Source organism: Pelobates fuscus, chromosome 12 (assembly GCF_036172605.1).
Source record: "Pelobates fuscus isolate aPelFus1 chromosome 12, aPelFus1.pri, whole genome shotgun sequence".
NCBI lineage: Eukaryota > Metazoa > Chordata > Amphibia > Anura > Pelobatidae > Pelobates > Pelobates fuscus.
Window position 1 is genome coordinate 141,004,418 of NC_086328.1, and position 21,776 is coordinate 141,026,193.

The following is a 21,776-nucleotide window of genomic DNA, read 5'->3' on the forward strand; positions in this document are numbered from 1 at the left end:
TCTGAGTAAAAAGACATCCCCAATGAATGTCTTTGGCACTATTCCGTGAAGCTACAGTGCCATATAGGAGACCAAGCCATATCAGTTTTTTTTTTTTTTGTAAATTCTTTATTATGACGATCAGGTGAGTACAAAGTCACAAATATTCATACACCACAACAGTGTATATACTGTATATCAGATCGTAACTCAACATTGAAAATAAGCATCGTTAGCTTCTGCTCATCTAACATTCAGCAAGCGTCATATGGCTGTTAATCAGTCAGTAAAGCGTAGGTAATTTGAGCAAGTTAAACAATTGAACGACTATAGATAGATGCATCTTTTCGAGCTAAAACAGTTCCAGTAACTTCAATAATCAAACAAGCAAGGTTAAACAAGAAGATATCACGAAGCCCCTGTTCTGCAGTCCTTCCAAGTGACCTGGCATATAGACCTAATAGCCAAGAGAGTAGGTAAGAGCTGTAGTCTCATACATGGTGAGATGTGACATATATGGCTGAGAGAACCTGCGCATCCCCAGTTGGGGGTAGTGTCGGATATGTGTAGGCATATGATGTTAAGCTAAGTGTGTTGTGTTGCAGGCGAGATTGTGAGTTCCAAGCACTTACAATGCACCACTAAGGGCGCCACCCCCAAATCCACACCCTAATCTGGGATCTCCCGAAGATGGGAATTCTAGTAGTCCCTCGTGTTACATAGGTGGTTTGGGTGTGTCTGTCTACTTCAGTAGTCCGTCAGTCAAACGTCTGATGAGGTGCCTTGGAGTGTCGTAGGGCGTATGTTTTATTCCCTTCCTTTTGTCGGTCTAGCGTGTTTTACTTTGGGGTCGCCTCTCAGTATGGTCAGTTCCCTAGTTGTCCCTTTAGTCAGCTTGTGGTGATAGTACTGGTACGCCTCCCTGGGATCTACCGCCTATTTCGCCTTTAGCTCGCGCATCCTCACAGTCGGGTACCCCTGATCCGACCTCCCCGGGCCAGTCTGAGCCGCCGCCACTGTGTCCCAGAAGTAGGTCGCGTGGGTTTGAGTAGAGACCTTGTACGTTGTGAAAATGAGAAAAGGAGGGGGGGAGGAAGGGGGGGGGGGGGGAACACAGATGTGGGGGGGGGGGAAGGAGGGTGGGGTGATAGGTGGCACCATTCGTCAGCGCGCGCTCGGGCACTCCTGAACCGTGTGAAATAATGTGCTTTACGGTCTTCTTGCTCCCGGTCTTGAGAGGTATACATACCACGGGGTCCAGGCTTCGACATGTTTGGTGCTCCTTCCGAGCAGTTCTGCGTATCGCGCCTCGGCCGTGTGTATGTCCTCTATCCTCTGAAGCCAGTCTGTCATAGTTGGTGGTTGTGTTTGTTTCCATTTAGCGGGTATGGATGCTTTGGCCGCATTTAGTAGGTGGCGGATTATCGACCTCTTGTATTGGGCTATTGAGCCTTCCGTGTGATGGAGTAGAGCCATTTCTATATTGAAGTCAGGTAGGTCACCCAGGATGATTGTCATTTCCCGTTGTACGTCTTCCCAAAACGGCTTAATCTTTGCGCAATCCCACCAGATGTGTCTTATTGTGCCTGTGTGGGTTTCACATCTCCAACAAGTGTCTGTAGACCCCGGGAATATTCTACTTAATAGAGATGGAGTCCTGTACCAGTGGGAGAGTAGCTTGAAGTTGACCTCCTGGTAGTTGGTACTAATGGAGCTCTTGTGCTGCAAAATCAATATCTGCTCCCATTGTGCATCAGTAAATGTCCTATCCGTCAGCTCTTCCCATCTTCGCTTGAACGCCGTGTTCCGTGTGCGGTCTCCTGTTATTAGCTGTTGGTAGATGACTGAGACACTGCCATCGGCGGCGGAGCCGGTCATGCAGGAGCGTTCAAACCACGTCTGTTCTCTATGTAACGCTACCCTGTTGGGGAGGTTGTAGTAAAAATGTCGTAGTTGCGTGTAATGAAATCTGTGCAGTAGTGTCGTTTGTAGTATTCCACTCCATTCCCGAAGATTTCGTATTCCCGCGTTACTGAGGACCTCGAATATTGGGACAAAGTCCCCACTTCCCTCTATTGGCCAGGAAGAACAATGTAGTCCTCCGCCTATCTCCGAATTATAAGTTATCGGTATCAGGGGGCTCGGCTGTGGGGAGATATGTTGGTTTCGTCTCAGGTGAGACCATGTTTTTAGCGTTTGAGTGACGGGTGATTCAGCGCCCAGCTTCGAAGTTACGTCCGCCGAGTTATGCCATGTGAGTCTGGGGAGGGCTTTGTTTATGACTTCTCTATTCAACGCCACCCACAATTTGTCATCAGATGCCACATGCCAGTCCCTGATCCGCTGCAGTACCGTGGCATGGAAGTATTTGCGGATATCTGGTAAAGCCAGGCCCCCCCAGTTCTTAGGTAGGCATAGCTTGTCAAAGCTGAGTCGTGCCCTTTCTCCCTTCCAGACGTATTGTATCACCGCCGACTTAAGAGATGTAAAAAATCCTGGCGGGATGTGCCAGGGGATGGTGTGAAAATGGTAAAGTAGCCGCGGGAGAATGTTCATCTTTATTACCGATATACGCCCCTGCCAGGATATGTGGTCGTAATTCCAGCTCTTAAGGTCGTTTAGTATTGTGCGCAAGAGGGGGATGTAATTCTTGGCATACAGTTCTGTCGGGTTCCTGGGTATCCATATTCCTAGGTATCGCATCTGATCCTGGCACCAATGGAAGGGGTACTCACGTTGAATTCGTTCTCCTGTGTTCGTCGGGGTTGAGACGTCTAATAGTTCGCATTTAGTCAAATTGAGCTTCAGCCCTGATAACTGGCCATACGTATCGAATTCTCGCATCAAGACCGGCAGGGATTCAGCTGGATCGTTTACGAAGAAGAGCATGTCGTCTGCGTATGCAGCTACCTTGTGTTCCTGGGTCCCATGCCTAAACCCTCTGATCTCTGGTGTATGTCTCACTCTATCCAGGAACGGTTCCAGCGAGATGGCAAACAAGAGTGGCGATAGTGGACAACCCTGTCGCGTGCCATTGTGAATGGCGAAGGTGTCCGTAAGCGCACCATTCACCCTTACTCTGGCGCTGGGGTCTGTGTAGAGCGCTTCAATCCAAGTCATCATGCCTCTTCCCAGTCCCACCTTTCGTAGTGTCGCCATCATGAAACTCCAGTTTACCCGGTCAAAGGCCTTTTCGGCATCTGTTGAAAGCATTAGTAGGCCTGGTTTCTCCCTAAGGGCTAATGCTTGTATGGAAAACGCCCGGAGTGTGCAATCTCTGGCTTCCCTTCCCGGTACAAAACCCGTTTGATCCGGATGTATTAAGCGCGGTACATATTTTTGTAGTCTGGTGGCAATGATCTTGGTGAATAGCTTCACATCCGCGTTGAGAAGCGAGATCGGCCGGTAGCTACTGCAGTTTTCGGGGTTCTTGCCGGGTTTAGGGATTACCGTGATAGTAGCTGCTAACGTTTCCTCATGGAATGTGTCTCCCTGCTGGAGTCGATTGAGGGCTGCCATTAGATGTGGCGTAAGAATGTCTCTGAATGATTTGTAATATCCCACCGAGAGTCCGTCTGGTCCCGGGGCCTTCCCTTTCTTCGCTGCCTTAATCGCCGCCTGCACCTCTTCCGTGGTGATCGGGGCCTCCAGTAGTTCCGCTTCTTCTGGTGTTAGGGCGGCTGGTTGGAAACCTTGTAGGTAACGCCATGTTGCGTCTTGTAGGTCCGCTCCGCGGGCGTCGGGAAGTGACGGTGTGGAATTGTACAGTTGTCGGTAGTAGTTACAAAATTCAGTGGCAATTGCTTCTGGGAATTGTGTGAGTGTGCCATCGGTCTTCCGGAGTGCATGTACTTGCGCCCTCGCTTGTTGGGGTCGGATCATGCGGGCCAGGAGCCTCCCACCCTTGTTAGCATGGATGTAAAAGAAGGCCTTGGATCGTTGTGTCTCCCTATGGTGTTTGTTGGCTACCAGGTCCGCCAGTTGTCGGCGAGCGTCCAGGAGTGAGCGATAGTGCTCTTCGAGCTGTGATCGCTTGTGTTGTGCTTCCAGTCGGGAGATCTGATCGGTTAGCTCCAACATACGTTGCTGCGAGTCCCTTTTTTTACGAGAGGCAATCCTGATGAGATGGCCTCGAAGTACACTCTTGTGCGCTTCCCATAGCGTCACTTTTGACACCTCTCCCGTGTCGTTTTCCCTGAAGTAGTTGGTGAGGTGTTCCGTCAGGGCAGCCTGCACGCCATATCAGTTTTTACCGAACTTTGAATTTTGACGCTGGGCCTATGTGCAATTTCCAAGCATCTTCGCAGGTTTTAAATTCAAACTACCCCACAAAGGCCTACCATTTCTTAAAGTAGACACCCCAGGGTATTTCAAAAGGCATATTTTAAACCTTAGTGTGGGATCAAGTGTAGTGGTAATAAGCGTTTTTTTCTGCCTTTTTGACACACAAAGTGAGTTTGCACAGTATATTTTGCAAACCTTATGTGTACTACCACTGTATAATACTTCATATGTTGCTCAGCTATGTCTGCTGAGTACAAAAATACCCCCGTATGTACCTTTGCCAGGTATATGTGGATGTTGAAGGGGCACATTTGAGACGCAGCCATTCAGTTTTACCCTGTGTCCATGTTCCAATTTGGAGTAGTTTAGATGGTTGGTTATTGAAACTTCTCCACAAACACATACTATTTATTAAAGAATACACCCTGGGGTAATTCAAAAGGCATATTTTGAACCTTGGGATAATTTTTTTCTCTAGTATGTTCCAGGTGTAGTGGTAATGAGCATTTTTAAATGTATTTTTTAACCTTTTTTTAAACTTTTGTTTTGCTTATTAATTTTTTTAAAGTTTCCTAAACTTTCTTAAAACTTTTTTTTACAGATTTAACATTTTTCTAAGCTTTTTTTTTTACCGTTAACCCCTAACTAGCAGTAAACAGTACTAACAGTAAATTCCCATTACTCCCACCCACCCCAGCTAGCAAAATATTTAATTATACAATATTTAAATTAGTTAATTAAATAAATTGAACCCCTGAGGGTTAAAAAATAAATAAAAGTTAATCGTCAGGGGATAAAAAAAATACTGTGATCTGTATTTTGATCGCTGTAAGCAGTGATCGGCTGGCAGGGAAGGGGTTCATTTTTATTTGGACTGGGTAAAGGGTTTTTTTTTTTTTTTACTTAAACGTTATTAAAACTTTTTTAAGTTAATTTTTTAACTTTTTAAAGCTTATTTTAAAACTTTTTTTAACATTAACCCCTAGTTAGCCTAACACTAAATCCCCCAATTCCCCACTAACTTCCACCCTCCCCAGCTAGCTAAATTTATAATTTTAAAATATTAATAAAATAAATTTAACCCCTGAGGGTTAAAAAAAAAAAGAATTAACCCTCAGGGGTTAAAAAAAAAAATCAGATCATAGTAAAATGTAATCCCTGCCAATTGATCACTGTAGTCAGGCAGGGAAGGGTTAATTTTTTTTTATTAAACTGGGTAAAGGGGGGTGGGAGTTTAATTTAACTTTATTTATTTTTTTACACAGGGGGCAGGATCAGCACTGATCCGTCTCCCTGCACTTCACAGTGAACCCGGAAGTGCAGGGAGGCGGAAGGTGAGTATACACAGCACATGAGCTGGGACAGCCGGATCCGGTGCTCCCGGTCTGCCTCTAATACAGAGGCAGACTGGAGCACCATTAACCCTGCAATCTGGGGTTAATTTTAACGGGTGACGGGCGAGGTCCGTCACTCGTCGTTAAGGCAATCCCCTGAGTGACGGACCTCGTCGTTAAGAGGTTAATGGGTTAAATATTTTGCATAAAGTTTGTCCCAATCAATGTTTTCCTCAAGATCAAATATACAGTGCAAGTGATACTATTATATTGTAAAATGTGTAAATTAACTTACCAGTTATAAGGTGCGTGCTGCCCGATCCCCCATATGCAATGTATTTATCTGTTTAACCACTTAAGGACTGAGCCAAATGTACACGTTATGATCAAAACTAAACGTAAACAAAAACTTGAATTTGCGCTATATGTCTGTTCAGGCGTAATTCGCTTCTTTCATATTATGTGCACCAACACTTTTTATACATCATTTTATTCAGGGGAAACAGGGCTTTCATTTAACATCAAATATTTCGGTATGAAACATAATTTAATATGAATAAAATATTTTAAAAAATGGGAGAAAATAAGAATTAAAACATTATTTTTTTAGTTTTACGTGACATTCTAACTGTGAGTGTCATAATACGGTTTGATTTTACTGCAATAAAATACACATATTTGTATTCAGCGATGTCTCACATGTAAAAGAGTACCCCCTATGTACAGGTTTTATGGTGTTTTGGAAAGTTACAGGGTTAAATCTGGCATGTTACATTTTTCAGTTTTTTCACACTGAAATTCGCCAGATTGGTTATGTTGCCTTTGAGACTGTATGGTAGCCCAGGAATGAGAATTACCCACATGATGGCATACCATTTGCAAAAGTAGACAACCAAAGGTATTGCAAATGGAGTATGTCCAATCTTTTTTAGTAGCCACTTGGTCACAAACACTGGCCAAAGTAAGTGTTAATATTTGTTTGTGTGTGAAAAATGCAAAAAATGAAATTGAACGCCAATTTTGGCCAGTGTTTGTGACTATGTGGCTACTAAAAGACTGGACATACCCCATTTGCAATACCTTGGGTTGTCTTCTATTGCAAATGGTATGCCATCTTGGGGGTAATTTTCATTCCTGGGCTACCATACGCTCTCAAAGGCAACGTAACCAATCTGGTGAATTTTAGTGTGAAAAAACTGAAAAGCAAGCCTTATATATGACTCTGTAACTTTTGAAAACACCATAAAACCTACATATGAGGGGTACTGTTATACTTAGGAGACTTCCCTGAACACAAATATTAGTGTTTCAAAATGGTAAAACTTATCACAACAATTATATCGTCAGTGTAAGTGCCATTTGTGTGTGAAAAATTAAAAAAAAAATCACTTTCACTGACGATATCATGGTTGTAATACATTTTACTGTTTTGAAACACTAATATTTGTGTTCAGCGAAGTCTCCCGAGTAATACAGTACCCCCAATGTACAGGTTTTATGGTGTCTTGGAGAGTTACAGGGTTAAATACAGTGCTAGAAAATTAAATTCCCTGGACTTTTGGCCTGGGTTGTCAGGCAGGTCCCGCTAATTGTAATTAATAAAATGACCTAATTATTTAAATTTATTACATAAATATATACGTAGAATTTTGATATAAAATAAATATATATGATCTAAGTATATATTATTTAATTTTACACTGTTTTAAATGGTTTTCATTTTTTTTTCAGGCAGCAGGGGGAGTACCTGTCAGAGGCACTACCCCTGCTGGCAGTGCAATGAACTATGCCGTCCATTTGATCGTGAGGTCCTCACAAGGACCTCGTGATCACATGGCCCAGGGGGGCCGGAGAGGAAGGAGGGGGACTCCCTCGGCTGCCAGGTGAGTCCCAACACTGCGATCCCACGCCGGCGACCAGGTAAGTACATAGGACGGCGGGGACGTGCTATACCGCCCCCCCCCCCCCTGGCATTTAGAGCTGGGTCCCCAAGCCCGCCCGCCATCCTTAAGGGGTTCATCTATACACAAAGAACACAGGATCGGGCACAACACGTATTCACTGTTTTTTGTATTGCCTACCAACCACGTTATGCACGCACGTCCCGCCTGTACACTTCTGGGTTTGAGGGGGATCGGGCAGCACGCACCTTGTAATTGGTACGTTTATTTACACATTTTACTATATAATAGTATTACTTGCACTGTATATTTGACCTTGAGGAAGACCCACCAGGGTCAAAACGTCGTTAGGGACAAATTTTATGCAAAATATTTAAATAAACCACATTGAAAAGACCTGAGAGTGCACCCTTATCTTTGGATTATTATTATTTATATATATATATATGTTGTGGTCGGGCAATATTGCCATAATGGTTAGATAACATATAATTAGTAATAAACATCATTAATAACAACAGTCGTTTGTGAAGTGCCGGAACTGACAAGGCAGTAGGCCTGTAATAAAGAGGGCAAAAAGAAGTGTACCATACAAAATATATTCGTTATACCATACCTCAAAATTACTTGGATAAGTAATGCCGGACAAATACCTAACCAGTACTGGTATATGTAATGTATAAGTGGATGAGGTGTTGGGTAGAGACAGTACCTCAGTAACTTGGGATCTCGAGACATACGACTATACAAAGCCACCATTAGTTTGATCCATATAACGTACCGGCAGGCTAGCTATTGCTAAGTGGTGAAGAATTCAACTAATGAGGGTGACAGGTGAGGCCCTGCTAGTTGCCAAGTGGCATGAGTAGCTCTATCTAGGCCTGAGCGGAGGTAGAGGCCACCGAAACACGGGAGACGGGGTGATGGCCTCTCGGTGACTACTAAAGCATAAGATAGAATGGGAGTGACAGGTGAGGCCCTCCCTATGCAACAATGTGAGGCGAATAACTATGCGTTGGGCGATGGGGTCGTCCTCCGAGTATGAAGGTACCTCTGAGTATGAGAATGGATGTTGGCCTTGCGGGACCACTAGACTATGGCATAGAGGCCAGAAAATTACCAAAGTGGGCACCTAGATCTCTAACAACCAGTACTATCTGCTAATAGGGGACCTCAGCATGGGCTAGATCGTGGACCCATGTAGAATGGAGTCCGAGAACGTATGCCCCTGCATGGCTGGGTCGTGGACCCAATTAGACTAGAGTCTGAGAACGTATGCCTCTGTGTGGCCAGAAGTGGATCCATTAAGAATAGCGACTGAGAACGTATGCCTCTGCAAGGGCCAGGTCGTGGACCCATTTGGAATGGTGACTGAGAACGTATGCTACAGCGTGGACCGGAATAAGTGAAAGTGACCTACCCCACTGGTGGACACGAGGCAAGAAAGGCAAAAGCTGCCAGGATGGACGAGCTCCCCAGCAGGACAACGGCTGGACGAAGCGTGTCACCCAGATAAGCAAAACTGGGGCCTAAACCAAAGAGGAGGGAAACCGAGGAGGGTGTAGGATAATGGCAAAAATAAGTAGAAAACCATGACCAACCCAGAAAAGGCAAAAAGGTTCAGAACCAACAGGTGATTCAGGTCAAGGGACAGAAACCCAGTAACAAGTGTGTACCAGCGAGTAAGTTAGAAGCTTAATAGAGCGAACCTCAATGCTGAAAAATGCCAATAAGTGAATGGGAGAGACAGGAAAACGCAGATTAGACCATACTTAGAGTCACTAGAAATAGCAAAATACACGTAGCTGAGTCACACATACCCACAATACAATGACAACCAACTATTGGTATAGTAAGTGACATGCCGTAATAATGTAACATGTGCACCCATGATATAACCGGATTGTGAAATATGAAAACATAATGCACTCGGAACACACAACATGCAAAACCAAACCATGACATTTTTTTTCTTTTAATGTTACATGAAAAGGTAGTTCCCTATTTTAAAAATAAAAAATAAAAATTGTACACACACTTCATGTATCAAAATAGAAAACAAACTATGAGGGGGGAGGGGGTTAACAATTACACACCATTTGGGAATATATTACACACACAGAACTAAAGTGTTCACAATTCCCCGGCTGCATGACTTATCAAACGCCCTAGAGGTTTGATCAATAAACAGACTGGTGATGACAAACCTACCAGCTGGCTGAGCACCGAGAGTCCTAGGTCCCATATCAGCCAAGCACCATGCGTGTGGTAGACCCCATACCAGCTGGCTGGGCATCATTTGAGTGGCAGACACCATACCAGCAGCCTGAGCACCATGAGAGTGGCAGACACCATACCAGCAGGCTAAGCACCATGAGAGAGGTAGACACCATACCAGCAGGCTAAGCACCATGAGAGAAGCAGACACCATACCAGCAGGCTAAGCACCATGAGAGAGGTAGACCACATATTAGCTAGCTGAGCATCACGTGAGTGGTAGACATCCCAGCAGGGGTGCCAGAGGTCAGCCATGGCAGGTAGTGGACCTAGGTAGCTGCAGGTGACAGCAGCCGGCGTGCCAGCGGTGTGCCATATATACATACAAAATACAGTATTGGCTAGGATAGGACCTGCCAAGAATGGGGTACATTGAGGTTGTAGCAGGCTTATGCAATATATGATCATGTAATGTAACTAACCCCCCAATATTTTATTAAAACTATTACAATCTGTGAGATTTGAAATCATTGTTTAGTGAATGAACGGGTGCGCTGGATTGTGTATTTTGTATAAATTGGTCCCTGCAGTACTCTCTAATGTATGCATGTTCAGGTGAGTGCAGCCCTATTCATCTTTGGTTTTATATATATATATATAGCAATCAATAAAGGGAGCACTCCAGGTCTTCAGTTAAATGGAAAAAATATATTTACTGTATCAAAACATGGTACAGATACTGTGTAGACGAAATCAACGTTTCGACCCTGTTGGGGTCTTTATCAAGATTGATCTACACAGTATCTGTACCATGTTTTGATACAGTAAATATATTTTTTCCATTTAACTGAAGACCTGGAGTGCTCCCTTTATTGATTGCTACATATTTGAAACGTGTGATTGCACCTAGGCATTTGATCTACTAGAGGAAATACAGGAGGAGTGCCTTGTCTACCTATCTTTACATATATATATATATACACACACACACTGCATCCACTAGCCATGTACTAACACACACACACACACACACACACACTGCATCACTAGCCATGCACTAACACACACACACACTGCATCCACTAGCCAAGCACTAACACACACACACACACACACACTGCATCACTAGCCATGCACTAACACACACACACACTGCATCACTAGCCATGCACTAACACACACACACACACACACACATACACTGCATCACTAGCCATGCACTAACACACACACACACACACTGCATCCACTAGCCAAGCACTAACACACACACACACACACACTGCATCACTAGCCATGTACTAACACACACACACACACACATACACCGCATCCACTAGCCATGCACTAACACAAACCGTGTCATCTTTACACACACTGCGTCCAATACACAAACACACCCTATATCCACATTACACACACTGCATCCTTGTGGGTGGGCTTGGGGGTAGGCATGGAGGGCGGGCCCCTAACACCCCAGACTTTGAGCTGTGTTAGGGGCCCCAACATTTCTGATGTTGTCTCTTACTATTCTGCAAATAATCAAAACCTGCGTCAATTCCAGCTTGGAATACACTTTAAGAATAATCTCAGATTAAGCTTTTGGACATTTTGTTACCTCTGTTCATTTGTTTTAGTGTATTATGTTTGGTCTGTAAAGTTATGTTTGGTCTGTAAAGTTAATCTCTTTACAGAATCTCAAGGACTTTTCTTAAGTCTAATTCTATTTATTTTATTTGTCCTATAGTTAACAATAGACATACGCTATTCCTCCAATATATTTTATAAAACCTATGGAAGCTTTACCCACTATCCCTGATATCGTTTTATAAACACAGAGGGTTATTCTCTAAAATGTGGACTTCACAAAACAAGCCATATTGGATTCATTCTCTAATTCAGCTACTTAGACATAAAATGTTAAATGGAATTTAGATTTCCAACTGTTCCCACTTTGCTCATTAGTCCATATTTTAACACAATAGTGTGAAACATTAATTAACGTTCTTCAGACGTTCCTAATATGGAAATATTATAAAATATCTGAAATACTTTCCACGTTGCTTTACTGTATAATGTGGATAGAAATCAGTGGGTGTTATAGTCAGGGCCGGATTAACATAGGGGCTGATGGAGCTGCAGCTCCAGGCCCATGGAGTAGGCCCATTTAAAAAAAAAGAAAAAAATTTACCCACACTACTCTTAGGTTTGCCACCTGACTGGTATTTTACTGGCACAGCCGGTATTTGAGGCTGCCTGGCCGTGCTGGTATTGCAGTAATACCGGCAATACAAATGCAGGTATTTTTCTCCGAACAAATGGAGATTACTCTGCAATACCAGCACCAGCTAGTAGGGGTCACTGTGTGTGTGTGGAGAGAGGCAGGGATAGGAAGTTAAAGCATACCCCTCCCTGCCTCTCTCTACTCACTGATCTGTCGGGGAGCAACAACACAGCACAGAGTCCAGACAGCAGGTCTACAGCTCAGGTAAGTGAGGGATGGGGGGAAAGGCAGCAGGGACACATGGGACACTGAGACACTAGGGGACACTGAGACACTAGGGGACATATCGAGACACTAGGGGACACAGACACTAGGGGACACATGGGGACACAGACACTAGGGGACACTGAGACACTAGGACACATGGGGACACATACACTGGGATACCTGGGAACACTGAGACACTTGAAAACATGGGGACACTGAGATACTAGGGGACACTGAGACACATGGGGACACAGACACTAGAGGACACAGACACTAGGGGACACATGGGGACACAGACACTAGGGGACACTGAGACACTAGGACACATCGGGACACAGACACTGGGAGACCTGGGACCACAGACACTTAGGGACACTGGAAAACATGGGAACACTGAGACACTAGGGGACACTGGGACACATGGGGATGCTGAGACACATTGGGAGACACTGAGACATTGGGACATGGAGACACTATGTCCCCATGTCCCCCAGCCAGTGTCCCTAGTGTCCCCAAGTCTCCCAGTGTCTGTGTCCCATGTCTCTCAGTGTGCCTAGTGTCCCCATGTGTCCCAGTGTCCCCATGTCTATGTCCACAACTTTCCCCATGTCTCCCAGTGTCCCCAAGTGTGTCTCCCAGACAGTGTCCCCTAGTCTCCCAGTGTCTGTGTTCCCATGTCTCTGTATCCCTAGTGTCTTAGTGTCCTCAAATGTTTCAGTTTCCCCATGTCTCCCAGTGTCTGTGTCCCTAGTGTCTCAGTGTCCCAATTTCTCCCAGTTTCCCTAAATGTCTCAGTGTCCCCATGTCTCTCAGTGTTCCCATGTCTCTCAGTGTCCCCATGTCTCACTGTGTCCCCAGTATCCTAGTGACATAGGGACACACTGAGACATTGGGGCACTGGAAGAAATGGGGAAACTGAGACACTGGGAGACTAGGGGACTGGGCGACATGGCGACACTGACACTGTGATATATAGGAACACTGAGACACTGGGTGACTTGCGAGAATGAGACACTGGGAGACAGGGAGACACTGGGAGCAATCCATCTATACAGCAGAATCAAACTGTGAGTAGTTTGTTGGTGATGTTACAGAATTTTCTCTGATGTCACTCCTTGTGATTTACATCATGTGATGTCACGCATAACTAATTAATTATACAAATGACTAAGGCTGGTATTTTTTTCCAAGAAAGGTGGCAACCTTAACTACTCTTCACATACTCTTGCTTAAAGGAGCACTATAGGGTCAGGAACACAATCATGTATTTCTGACCCTATTATGTTAAAATCACCACCCTGGCCCCTCCTTACCTCCCTAAATATAGTAAAATCTTACTTGTATTCAAGTCTGCAGCTGATGGCTCTGCCTCTGAACTGACTGTCTGCTGACATCATCAGAAGTGGTGGTCTGAGCAAATTACAATACTTTCCCATAGGATTGGCTGAGACTGTCAACTAGGCAGATCAGGGGCAGAGCCAGCACAAGTCCGACATAGTCCTGGCCAATCAGCATCTCCTCATAAAGATAAATTAAATCAATGCATCTCTATGAGGAAAGTTCAGTGTCTGCATGCAGAGGGTGGAGACACTGAATGGTAGTGCTGCACACTAGGCAGTACTGCCCCAGGAAGCTCCTCTAGCAGCCATCTAAGGAGCGACCAAAGGAGTTATTTTCTCTGAAAAGACAGTGTTTACTGCAAAAAGCCTGAATAGAATGATTCTACCTACCAGAACAAATACAATAAGCTGTAGTTGTTCTGGTGACTATAGTGTCCCTTTAAGTTTGGAAGCTTAAGAGGTATGTATGGGAACAAACTTGTGTGGACTGGCTGACAATAAAATTAGTTTAGGTAATGCAGACGTTGGTCTCTCTAACACTGTGACATGTTCCCTTTCTTCTATACTCACTACATACACCTTTTCTTTGTCTCAGGCTATATCCCAGGAACTTCTGCCTGCTAGTAAGAAAGTAAGAAGACTAGTGGACCAGCGAGTGCTAGGGGACAGTTCTTAGAAAGCATGGAGTGAGTGCATCATTAGACGCATTTATGTCAAGCTCAGGGTGCTGCCTGCATAGTATGCCGTAAGTTGGACAGCCTGCAGGATTGGCAGGCAGCCTGACATGCATTCATGCCAGGGTGTCCTTCAAATTCTTTGGACAAACAGGTCTGGTCTGGGCACACCCTTTTACCCCACCCATTGACTTCCTGCTTCACTGGACACTGCTGTTAGGGGTTATGGATTTACTTGAAAAATGAAAGCATAAATCAGAGAGAGATTAGCATAGAGTGTTTGTTTTCTTATAGCTGCATTCTATGTGTTTCCCTCCAGCACCATCTCCATCAGATACATGACGCTTGGGAGGTATGACTGTTTTAGTGTTTTTGGTCGATAAGATTCCGTAATAAGGCCCATCATAATTGTCAGCACCAGGCCCACTGTGCTCTTAATCCGGCCCTGATTATAGTCACACATGAAACACATTGTTTTATTTATTTCAGCTCACCTTGAAGTTTGCGGCGATGGAACCGAGGTGACCCCAAAAAGTTGTTCTTGATCGAGTTCAGCCTTGTCCTCCAGGGCATTCCCCCAATGCTTGGGCTGGATGGGGGAGTAGGGGAAGGGGTGCCCGCTGGACTCTCCTTAGGTGTGTGGACGGGCGTTCCCTTGGGAGTAGGGAGGGGACTGCCACGAGGTGATGGATGAGGGGTGACCTGTATAAGGGGTACAGATTTGGGGGCCAGGTCAGTGGGGGGAAGCCTAGTCGGGGTTCGGGTAGCATTATGTCCTGCAGGTGAATTAGGGGCACGAGGAGGTACACTACAGGGGTTTGCGGAAGGAAGGGGGTTGGATCTGGTACCTTGGAGGGGTTTGTCAGAGGCTCTGGGTTTTGGAGGGAAGGTATGTGTTTTGGGGTGAGCTGGAGGGCAATCATTATGACCTGAAGGATTGGAGGTCATAGTTGCATGGTTAGAGACATGAGGGGTAGGGGGTTGGGGTAAGGCAAAAAACCTCCTTATAGGCTGTGAGAGATACAGTAGAAAAGAAGGGAAATGATAAAGAAAGAAAAAGGAATAAAGAGAAGACAAGGAAGGTAGACAGGAAATGCAGCAGCAATACACAAAATAGGAAGAATGAAGCAATTGAACAAGAAGAAAATAAGTAATACAGAGATGCAAGGCAAAAGGAGAGGTTTAATGAGGAAGAGAACAGTCAGAGAGAGCAAGAATTGGAGATTTTACAGAATAAAACGAGGATAGCAGAAAAATAAAGACAAGATAGAGGAAGGAAAGGGAGCACATACAAACACACACACAGAGATTTACATTGTGTACAGATATAGAAGACAGCAGCAAAGCAGCCAAGGGAGGATTTAAAAAAAAAAAAGGTGAGGATGTGCTCGTTTGGGTGTGCGTAAGGCAGGTCAGATGAAAGGAAGGAAGCAGCCAGCAAGGAAGAGAAAATAATGAAAAAAGGGGGGAAAAAAACATGCATGTTAGCTGTAGCACCAAAACTCAGCAAGAGGCAGAGAGCAGCTTGGCAGTAAAGGAATGTAATGTTTCATCACTATAAATATGAAGGAATTCAGCAAACCCCCCAGTCCTGTTTTTGTTTGTTATTGTTAGATCTGTTTTTCACTCTCCCTGAAGAAATGATGCCTCTGTTATAGCATTCATGAAAACAATACGACCACCAAATCTGAGCATCCAGCAGGACACTGGGTGGCGATGACATACTGCAGCTTTCTATCGAGTCTTTAAACAGGAATAAACCGTTAAATGATCTTGGACACTAGAATGAAATATATCAATTTTACCCCTGGGGGATCTGGGAACTGTGTGACAAAAAACAGTAGGAGAGGTAGGAAGGATTGCTGAGTCCATGTGGGTATAATAGGCACTCACATTAAGAAGCATGTATACATGTCAAAACAGCATATAAATATATACACGTGTGTGTATATTCAGTTGGGGGTATATTGGGAGACAGGCAAACACAAAGACACAAGCAACGACAGGCGATCGGATGCATCATCTCATCAGTATATTGAGGGTAAGAGGAACAAGAGGTTGTTGGGAAGATAGAGAGAATGGTATGACATAAGAATGTATGCACTTACCCTGGGGCTACTGATTGGGCTGGTCGAGAGTCCTGAAGAGGCACCACTGATAGAGCGTGACCTACAAGAAGGTGGATGAGTATGGGTAGCATATTATTTCAGCTAAAGTAGAAAGAGCATATCTTACATCACTTTCAGATACCGTGAGTAAGACATTTATGCACACCGTCTAGAGCAGTGGTTCCCAAACCAGTCCTCATGGCCCACCAACAGTCCAGGATTTATGTATTTCCCTGTTTTATTCCAATGGATATACTAAACAACCTGGACTGTTGGTGGGTCTTGAGGACTGGTTTGGGAAACGCTGATCTAGAGAGCTTGCTGTTTCACCACTTATAATATTTCTTTTTACGTTTTACATTTTTAGGTGAGTCCATAGTCCACAATGTGCTGGGTTGTTTTCCAGCTGTCCCCCTGTAGGTATTTACAGTGCTGGGTTGTTTCCATTAAAAGCACTATTTTCCTGTATTGTCGGGATCTCTGATTTGGCTACAAGCAACATTCTAATTCCACGCTTTATGTAGACCATTCACAGCATTGGCTGATTGTATGGCTTCATTAAAGCGGCACTGTCATAGCCGAATCCTGTTTTTTTTAACCCCCCTCCCGACTCCACTACATCTAACTGACCCCCTAGTCACCCCAAAATGCCCCTAGGCCCACCATATTACCTATTTTTTATTCCTTATTTCTGCCTCGATCTATATTCAGGGCGCCGCCATCTTTGTGTGGGTAGATGATGTCCCTGTGGGTGGGGGCCATAAAGATAATAGGGGGGGGACCTACTGTTCTCCCCCCCCTCTGCCCCCACCCCTGGGCGGCGGGTAAGGGCCCTAAGACAAATCTCACTCCCCCCATCAAAGGTGACTAGGGGTCCCCAAGCCCCTAGTCACCTACCCCCCCCTCCTCAAAAAAAAGTTACCCCCTACCTACCCTCCTCACCCTAAAAAATAGTGAGGGGGAATAAAATAACTAACCTGTAAAGAAAAATTAAACTTACCATTTGACGTCTTCTTTTTTTCTAAAATCTTCATTTTTCAGACCCAAAAAAGGCCAAATAAAAAACCACCATACCCGTCGAACTTAAAATAAAATAAATGTTTTTTTAACTCCTTCCTTTATCAGTTTTTATGAAAAAAAATATGTATTTTGCTATATTTAGTCTTTCCTATATCAGCTTATGGAATGCAATGAAAGAAAAATCTGGTATATTAATATCTATAGCTCCTTACCTCTGACCGTGTTGAGCCATCTCAATAGCCCTCCGTGCTGGTACTGGTGATCCACCATCAGTTCCACTCAGAACCTCCATGGACTTTCTCTCTGGCCTCCTCTTCCCATGGCGGGTCAACATAGGGGAGTCCACTCTTTTCCTAGGGGGGTCTGTATGTTTCAAAATGGAAAAAAAAATTTAAAACATGTTCATACCATACAGTTAAATTGTAAAAAGTTAAAGACCAATCTTTATGAAAAAGAAAGTATTTAACCATGCCTGGAGAAGAAATCCAAGGGACATTTTTGAGACAAAAACAGGTTAAATTGTTTTGCTGTAGGGAAGGATTAGTCTATGACTAGTATTCCAAATTCAATGTAACTGTCATGATATGTCATGATTTAGTGTTCTCTGAAGATGGTAATACTCCAAGCATGTTGACCACTATGATTCAAAGTGTTCCTGGTGATTGGACTCTGTATGTGCAGTGTTTCGCTATAAAGAGGTTAGCGGCTCTGCTGCCAGAGTTGTAACTCCACCTCCACAAGAGTTCCAGTCTGGCTACTGTTGGTTCTGTGTGTGTTTGGCGTCAGAATTTACAACGTGCTCCAGCAAGGGGGAAGGGCATCAAGGCATGAGGAGTGGACGGACTAACAACCTGACCTCAGCGCTGGAGGGGAAGGGACCAGGGTAGAAAGAGTTACTCTGACTATAAACTGCCTTTTCTAAAATCATTGTTTTTTTGTTTAGAGCAACTCAAGGATAGCGAATAGCTGGTGAATGAGAAAGGAACAAGCTTCTGGACAGACCTAGGTCTTTGGTTCCTTACCAATATCTGCTCTTGGTGGTAGATCTTCATCTTCCTGACTTGGGTATCTCTCCTTGCGATCCAGTAATAGGAAATAAATCATCTTCTCTTGGTTTTCCCTAATTATAAAGGTACAAGTATTTTACACATCTCCTGTAACTGTCATTTAAAAAAACGAACAAAAAAACCCTACACTAAGTCTTCATCGAATACTATTCTACCAATCTACTTCCCTAATACTTCCCTTACCTTTTGTGTCACTATACCCCACTCCCTCTAACATGTAAGCTCACTGAGCAGGCCCTCAATCCCTCTGTTACTGTGTCACTATACCACACTCCCTCTAACATGTAAGCTCACTGAGCAGGGCCCTCAATCCCTCTGTTACTGTGTCACTATACCCCACTCCCTCTAACATGTAAGCTCACTGAGCAGGGCCCTCAATCGCTCTGTTACTGTGTCACTATACCCCACTCCCTCTAACATGTAAGCTCACTGAGCAGGGCCCTCAATCCCTCTGTTACTGTGTCACTATACCCCACTCCCTCTAACATGTAAGCTCACTGAGCAGGGCCCTCAATCCCTCTGTTACTGTGTCACTTTACCCCACTCTCTCTAACATGTAAACTCACTGAGCAGGGCCTCAATCCCTCTGTTACTGTGTCACTATACCCCACTCCCTCTAACATGTAAGCTCACTGAGCAGGCCCTCAATCCCTCTGTTCCTGTGCATCAAACTGGTTACAACTACGTATAATAGATAGGGTATTTTGGGATTCTCCTAGTGTACCTATAATAGAGGACAAAACAGTCCTTTCAGTAAAGATTCCCTGAGGAAGTCCTTTTGCACAAGGACGAAACGCGTAGGACCAGCATCTCTTTCTAATTTTGCTTTTATGAATTTTATTTATATACCTTTTTACAAGTGAATAAATCGCCTTTGAAGTATTCCATTGGTTGCTGTTTGTGGATCTCCGTGCTGACCTGGATACCCTATCGGCTATCACTTGAGGAGGGATATTTAAAGGAACATACCCCCCATTTCCATCAAGGGGAGGCACCCATAATACGCTTTATTTTTCTGGAATATGTGAGTGCATTCTAATCATCGGAAGCTTTATTATTATAGTTTTTTTTAGCAATATTTGCATGTTTTGTTCTCTATTATAGGTACACTAGCAGAATCCTAAAATACCCTATTATACAGTCTTGTTATACGGTTATCAGCTGGGAGATAACCTTGGGAAGCCGTGTACCCATCAGTTAAGTTTTTCTTAAGTTTTTCTTGTGTTTTATCACCTTTTCACGGGTGTTCATGTGTTTGTTATTGGTTACAACTACGTGTCTGTTAGTCCACCCATTGTACAGCGTCACGGAATTGGTTGGTGCTATATAAATATAATAATAATCCAATGTTCTTAACAATGCAATTTATTGGCCGTATTATGGCTCTTTAAAATACCTTCCACCCCCTCAAATTACTTTGAATTATAACTGTATTTGCAGCTCACTTCACTCCATTTAATTATTCCTTAAAATTGCAAACATGCTCCAGCTTGATTTCTCTATCCTCTTCATTTGCTCCATGTAATAATGATACACCATGGGCTATATTATACTATAGAATAGTATCATACATTAAATAAAATACAAAGTGCTCTGGCGCTTAAACAATTTCCAGAAATGTCAATCTTATAGCAGCTACCACACTGATGTGGAAATCTCTCTGGGCCACTCAAACGTAAACACAGTGAATTAAGGGGGTTGGAAGGTGAAATCCACCACCCGTCTCCTATGGGGAGCGCTGATTAAAATACACTCACCTCTAGGAAAGGACTGAAGTAAGGAAGAGTCCCGTACTTAACATAGGGGGAAAACAGGAGAGAAACAAATCTAACGGTGTAGAATGTACAATAATAATTGGTGACAATAAATCTAACCTGGCTCTTGATACCTAAAGCCAGGTTTCGTTATTGGCTCTTACTAAGGTGAGCAGTTTCCATCCGGGCTATCTATTACTTGGTTCCTATAAGATATCTTAATTTAACAAGAAGGTGCCCACCCACAATCCCTTGCGGTAGTAACATCACTGCAAATTGGAGATTCCTGTGTGAACAGCACGTTTTATGGCTTGACTGGTGTGCAGATCTGTGTTTAACAATGTATTGACTATCCATAGACGTAGGTAGATATCGTTTTTATAGATTTATTATGTATATTATATATATTTTATATGTTTACAATATTTTTCATAGTGTTATTGCTTATAATTATATCTGCACCTTTGCCTTGTTAATTATTATTTGGTATTTTATTCTTTCCCTCTTATTTGTTAGATTTTTCTATATAACAATAAGCAAGCATGGCCTACAGGCTCAGAGAAGAGAAAAGTGTCTTGGCTAAGACGATCACACAGCAAGTGCAACACCGAGCAGGTACATGGACATGAAAATAAGCTCAAAGGGTGGCTACTGCAAGTTGCATCTATTAGTAGATTATCAGGCTATAGGTAAATGACCAAAACACTTAATCCTCGAAGTGTTATATATTTCACCCTAGGGGGCTCTTGTGGTATTCGGGATGTGTCGATGGACTTAAACAGAGAAAGCTGTGGTAAGTTAGAGAATGCTTTCTAGCACAGAGAAAAGTATAAGTAGACAGCTGTAACATAAGTAAAACGAGAAAACAATAGTAATAAATCAAGCAAATAGTGAGATGAGGTATTGCCAGACATTTAGAGCATCGATTAGCCCATGCCCATCGTGGGTAGGTCACAGTCGCCCAAGATTCTGCAGGTATTCAGGCCTGGTAACATAGTTGTAGGCAATAGGCATAGTGTTGGTAGACTGGATTCCCTCCTCCATTCATCCAGTAATGGCAATCCACTGTGCTCCGTGTCAACTTTCAACATTGGTGCTGGTTTCTGCATCACCTTCTGAAAGGACATTTTTATCGCGTGGTTGAGGGTGCCAAATGGTGTATGTTCAGGGTGTGTGGGCTGCTTGTGGGGCAGATATGTGTGGCTTAGGTCGCAGGTTCTGCCAAAAAGCGTTGAATATTGCGTCCAGTTGGTGAATAATAGATTGCACATCACATAAGCGCTCCGGGGTGCATGTGGCAGTAGCCATTTTGTGTTTACCGCTGTCAGCACTAGCGATGACTGTGGTGCTGTCATCAAACCTTGATAGTTCTAGGGAGCCCCCAGGGTGTGGACTGGGATCACCCCTACTGCTCCAGAGGGGGGTTTAGCGGGGCATCAGCTCGTATTCAATGTGGTCCTCTGTGCACCGGTTTGGGAGATCGGCCGCCTCTCACCTTCCCAGTGCAAGCGAGGCCCAACTAGTGATGGTAGGAGAATATCGGCTGGACAGCAGTAAATGACTGTCAGGATTACTCCCAGGCTGGGCAGTTGATGCAGGGGTCCAAG

At 44.0% G+C, this 21,776-nt stretch overlaps 1 protein-coding gene across 5 annotated transcripts in view; it reads right to left on the reverse strand.

The window, feature by feature from the left end:
* LOC134579136 (serine/threonine-protein kinase BRSK2) overlaps nt 1-21,776 on the reverse strand; it is a 258,249-nt gene that overhangs the window by 41,310 nt on the left and 195,163 nt on the right. For 4 of the 5 annotated variants that reach the window (XM_063438311.1, XM_063438310.1, XM_063438312.1 and 1 more), the window contains exons 11-14: nt 18,371-18,468; nt 17,561-17,711; nt 16,329-16,389; nt 14,715-15,231 (exon numbers count right to left, since the gene is read on the reverse strand). In XM_063438311.1, coding sequence (XP_063294381.1) covers nt 14,715-15,231; nt 16,329-16,389; nt 17,561-17,711; nt 18,371-18,468 — 827 coding nt within the window. The remainder of the gene's footprint in view (nt 1-14,714; nt 15,232-16,328; nt 16,390-17,560; nt 17,712-18,370; nt 18,469-21,776) is intronic. The other variant, XM_063438314.1, reaches the window with a different exon arrangement.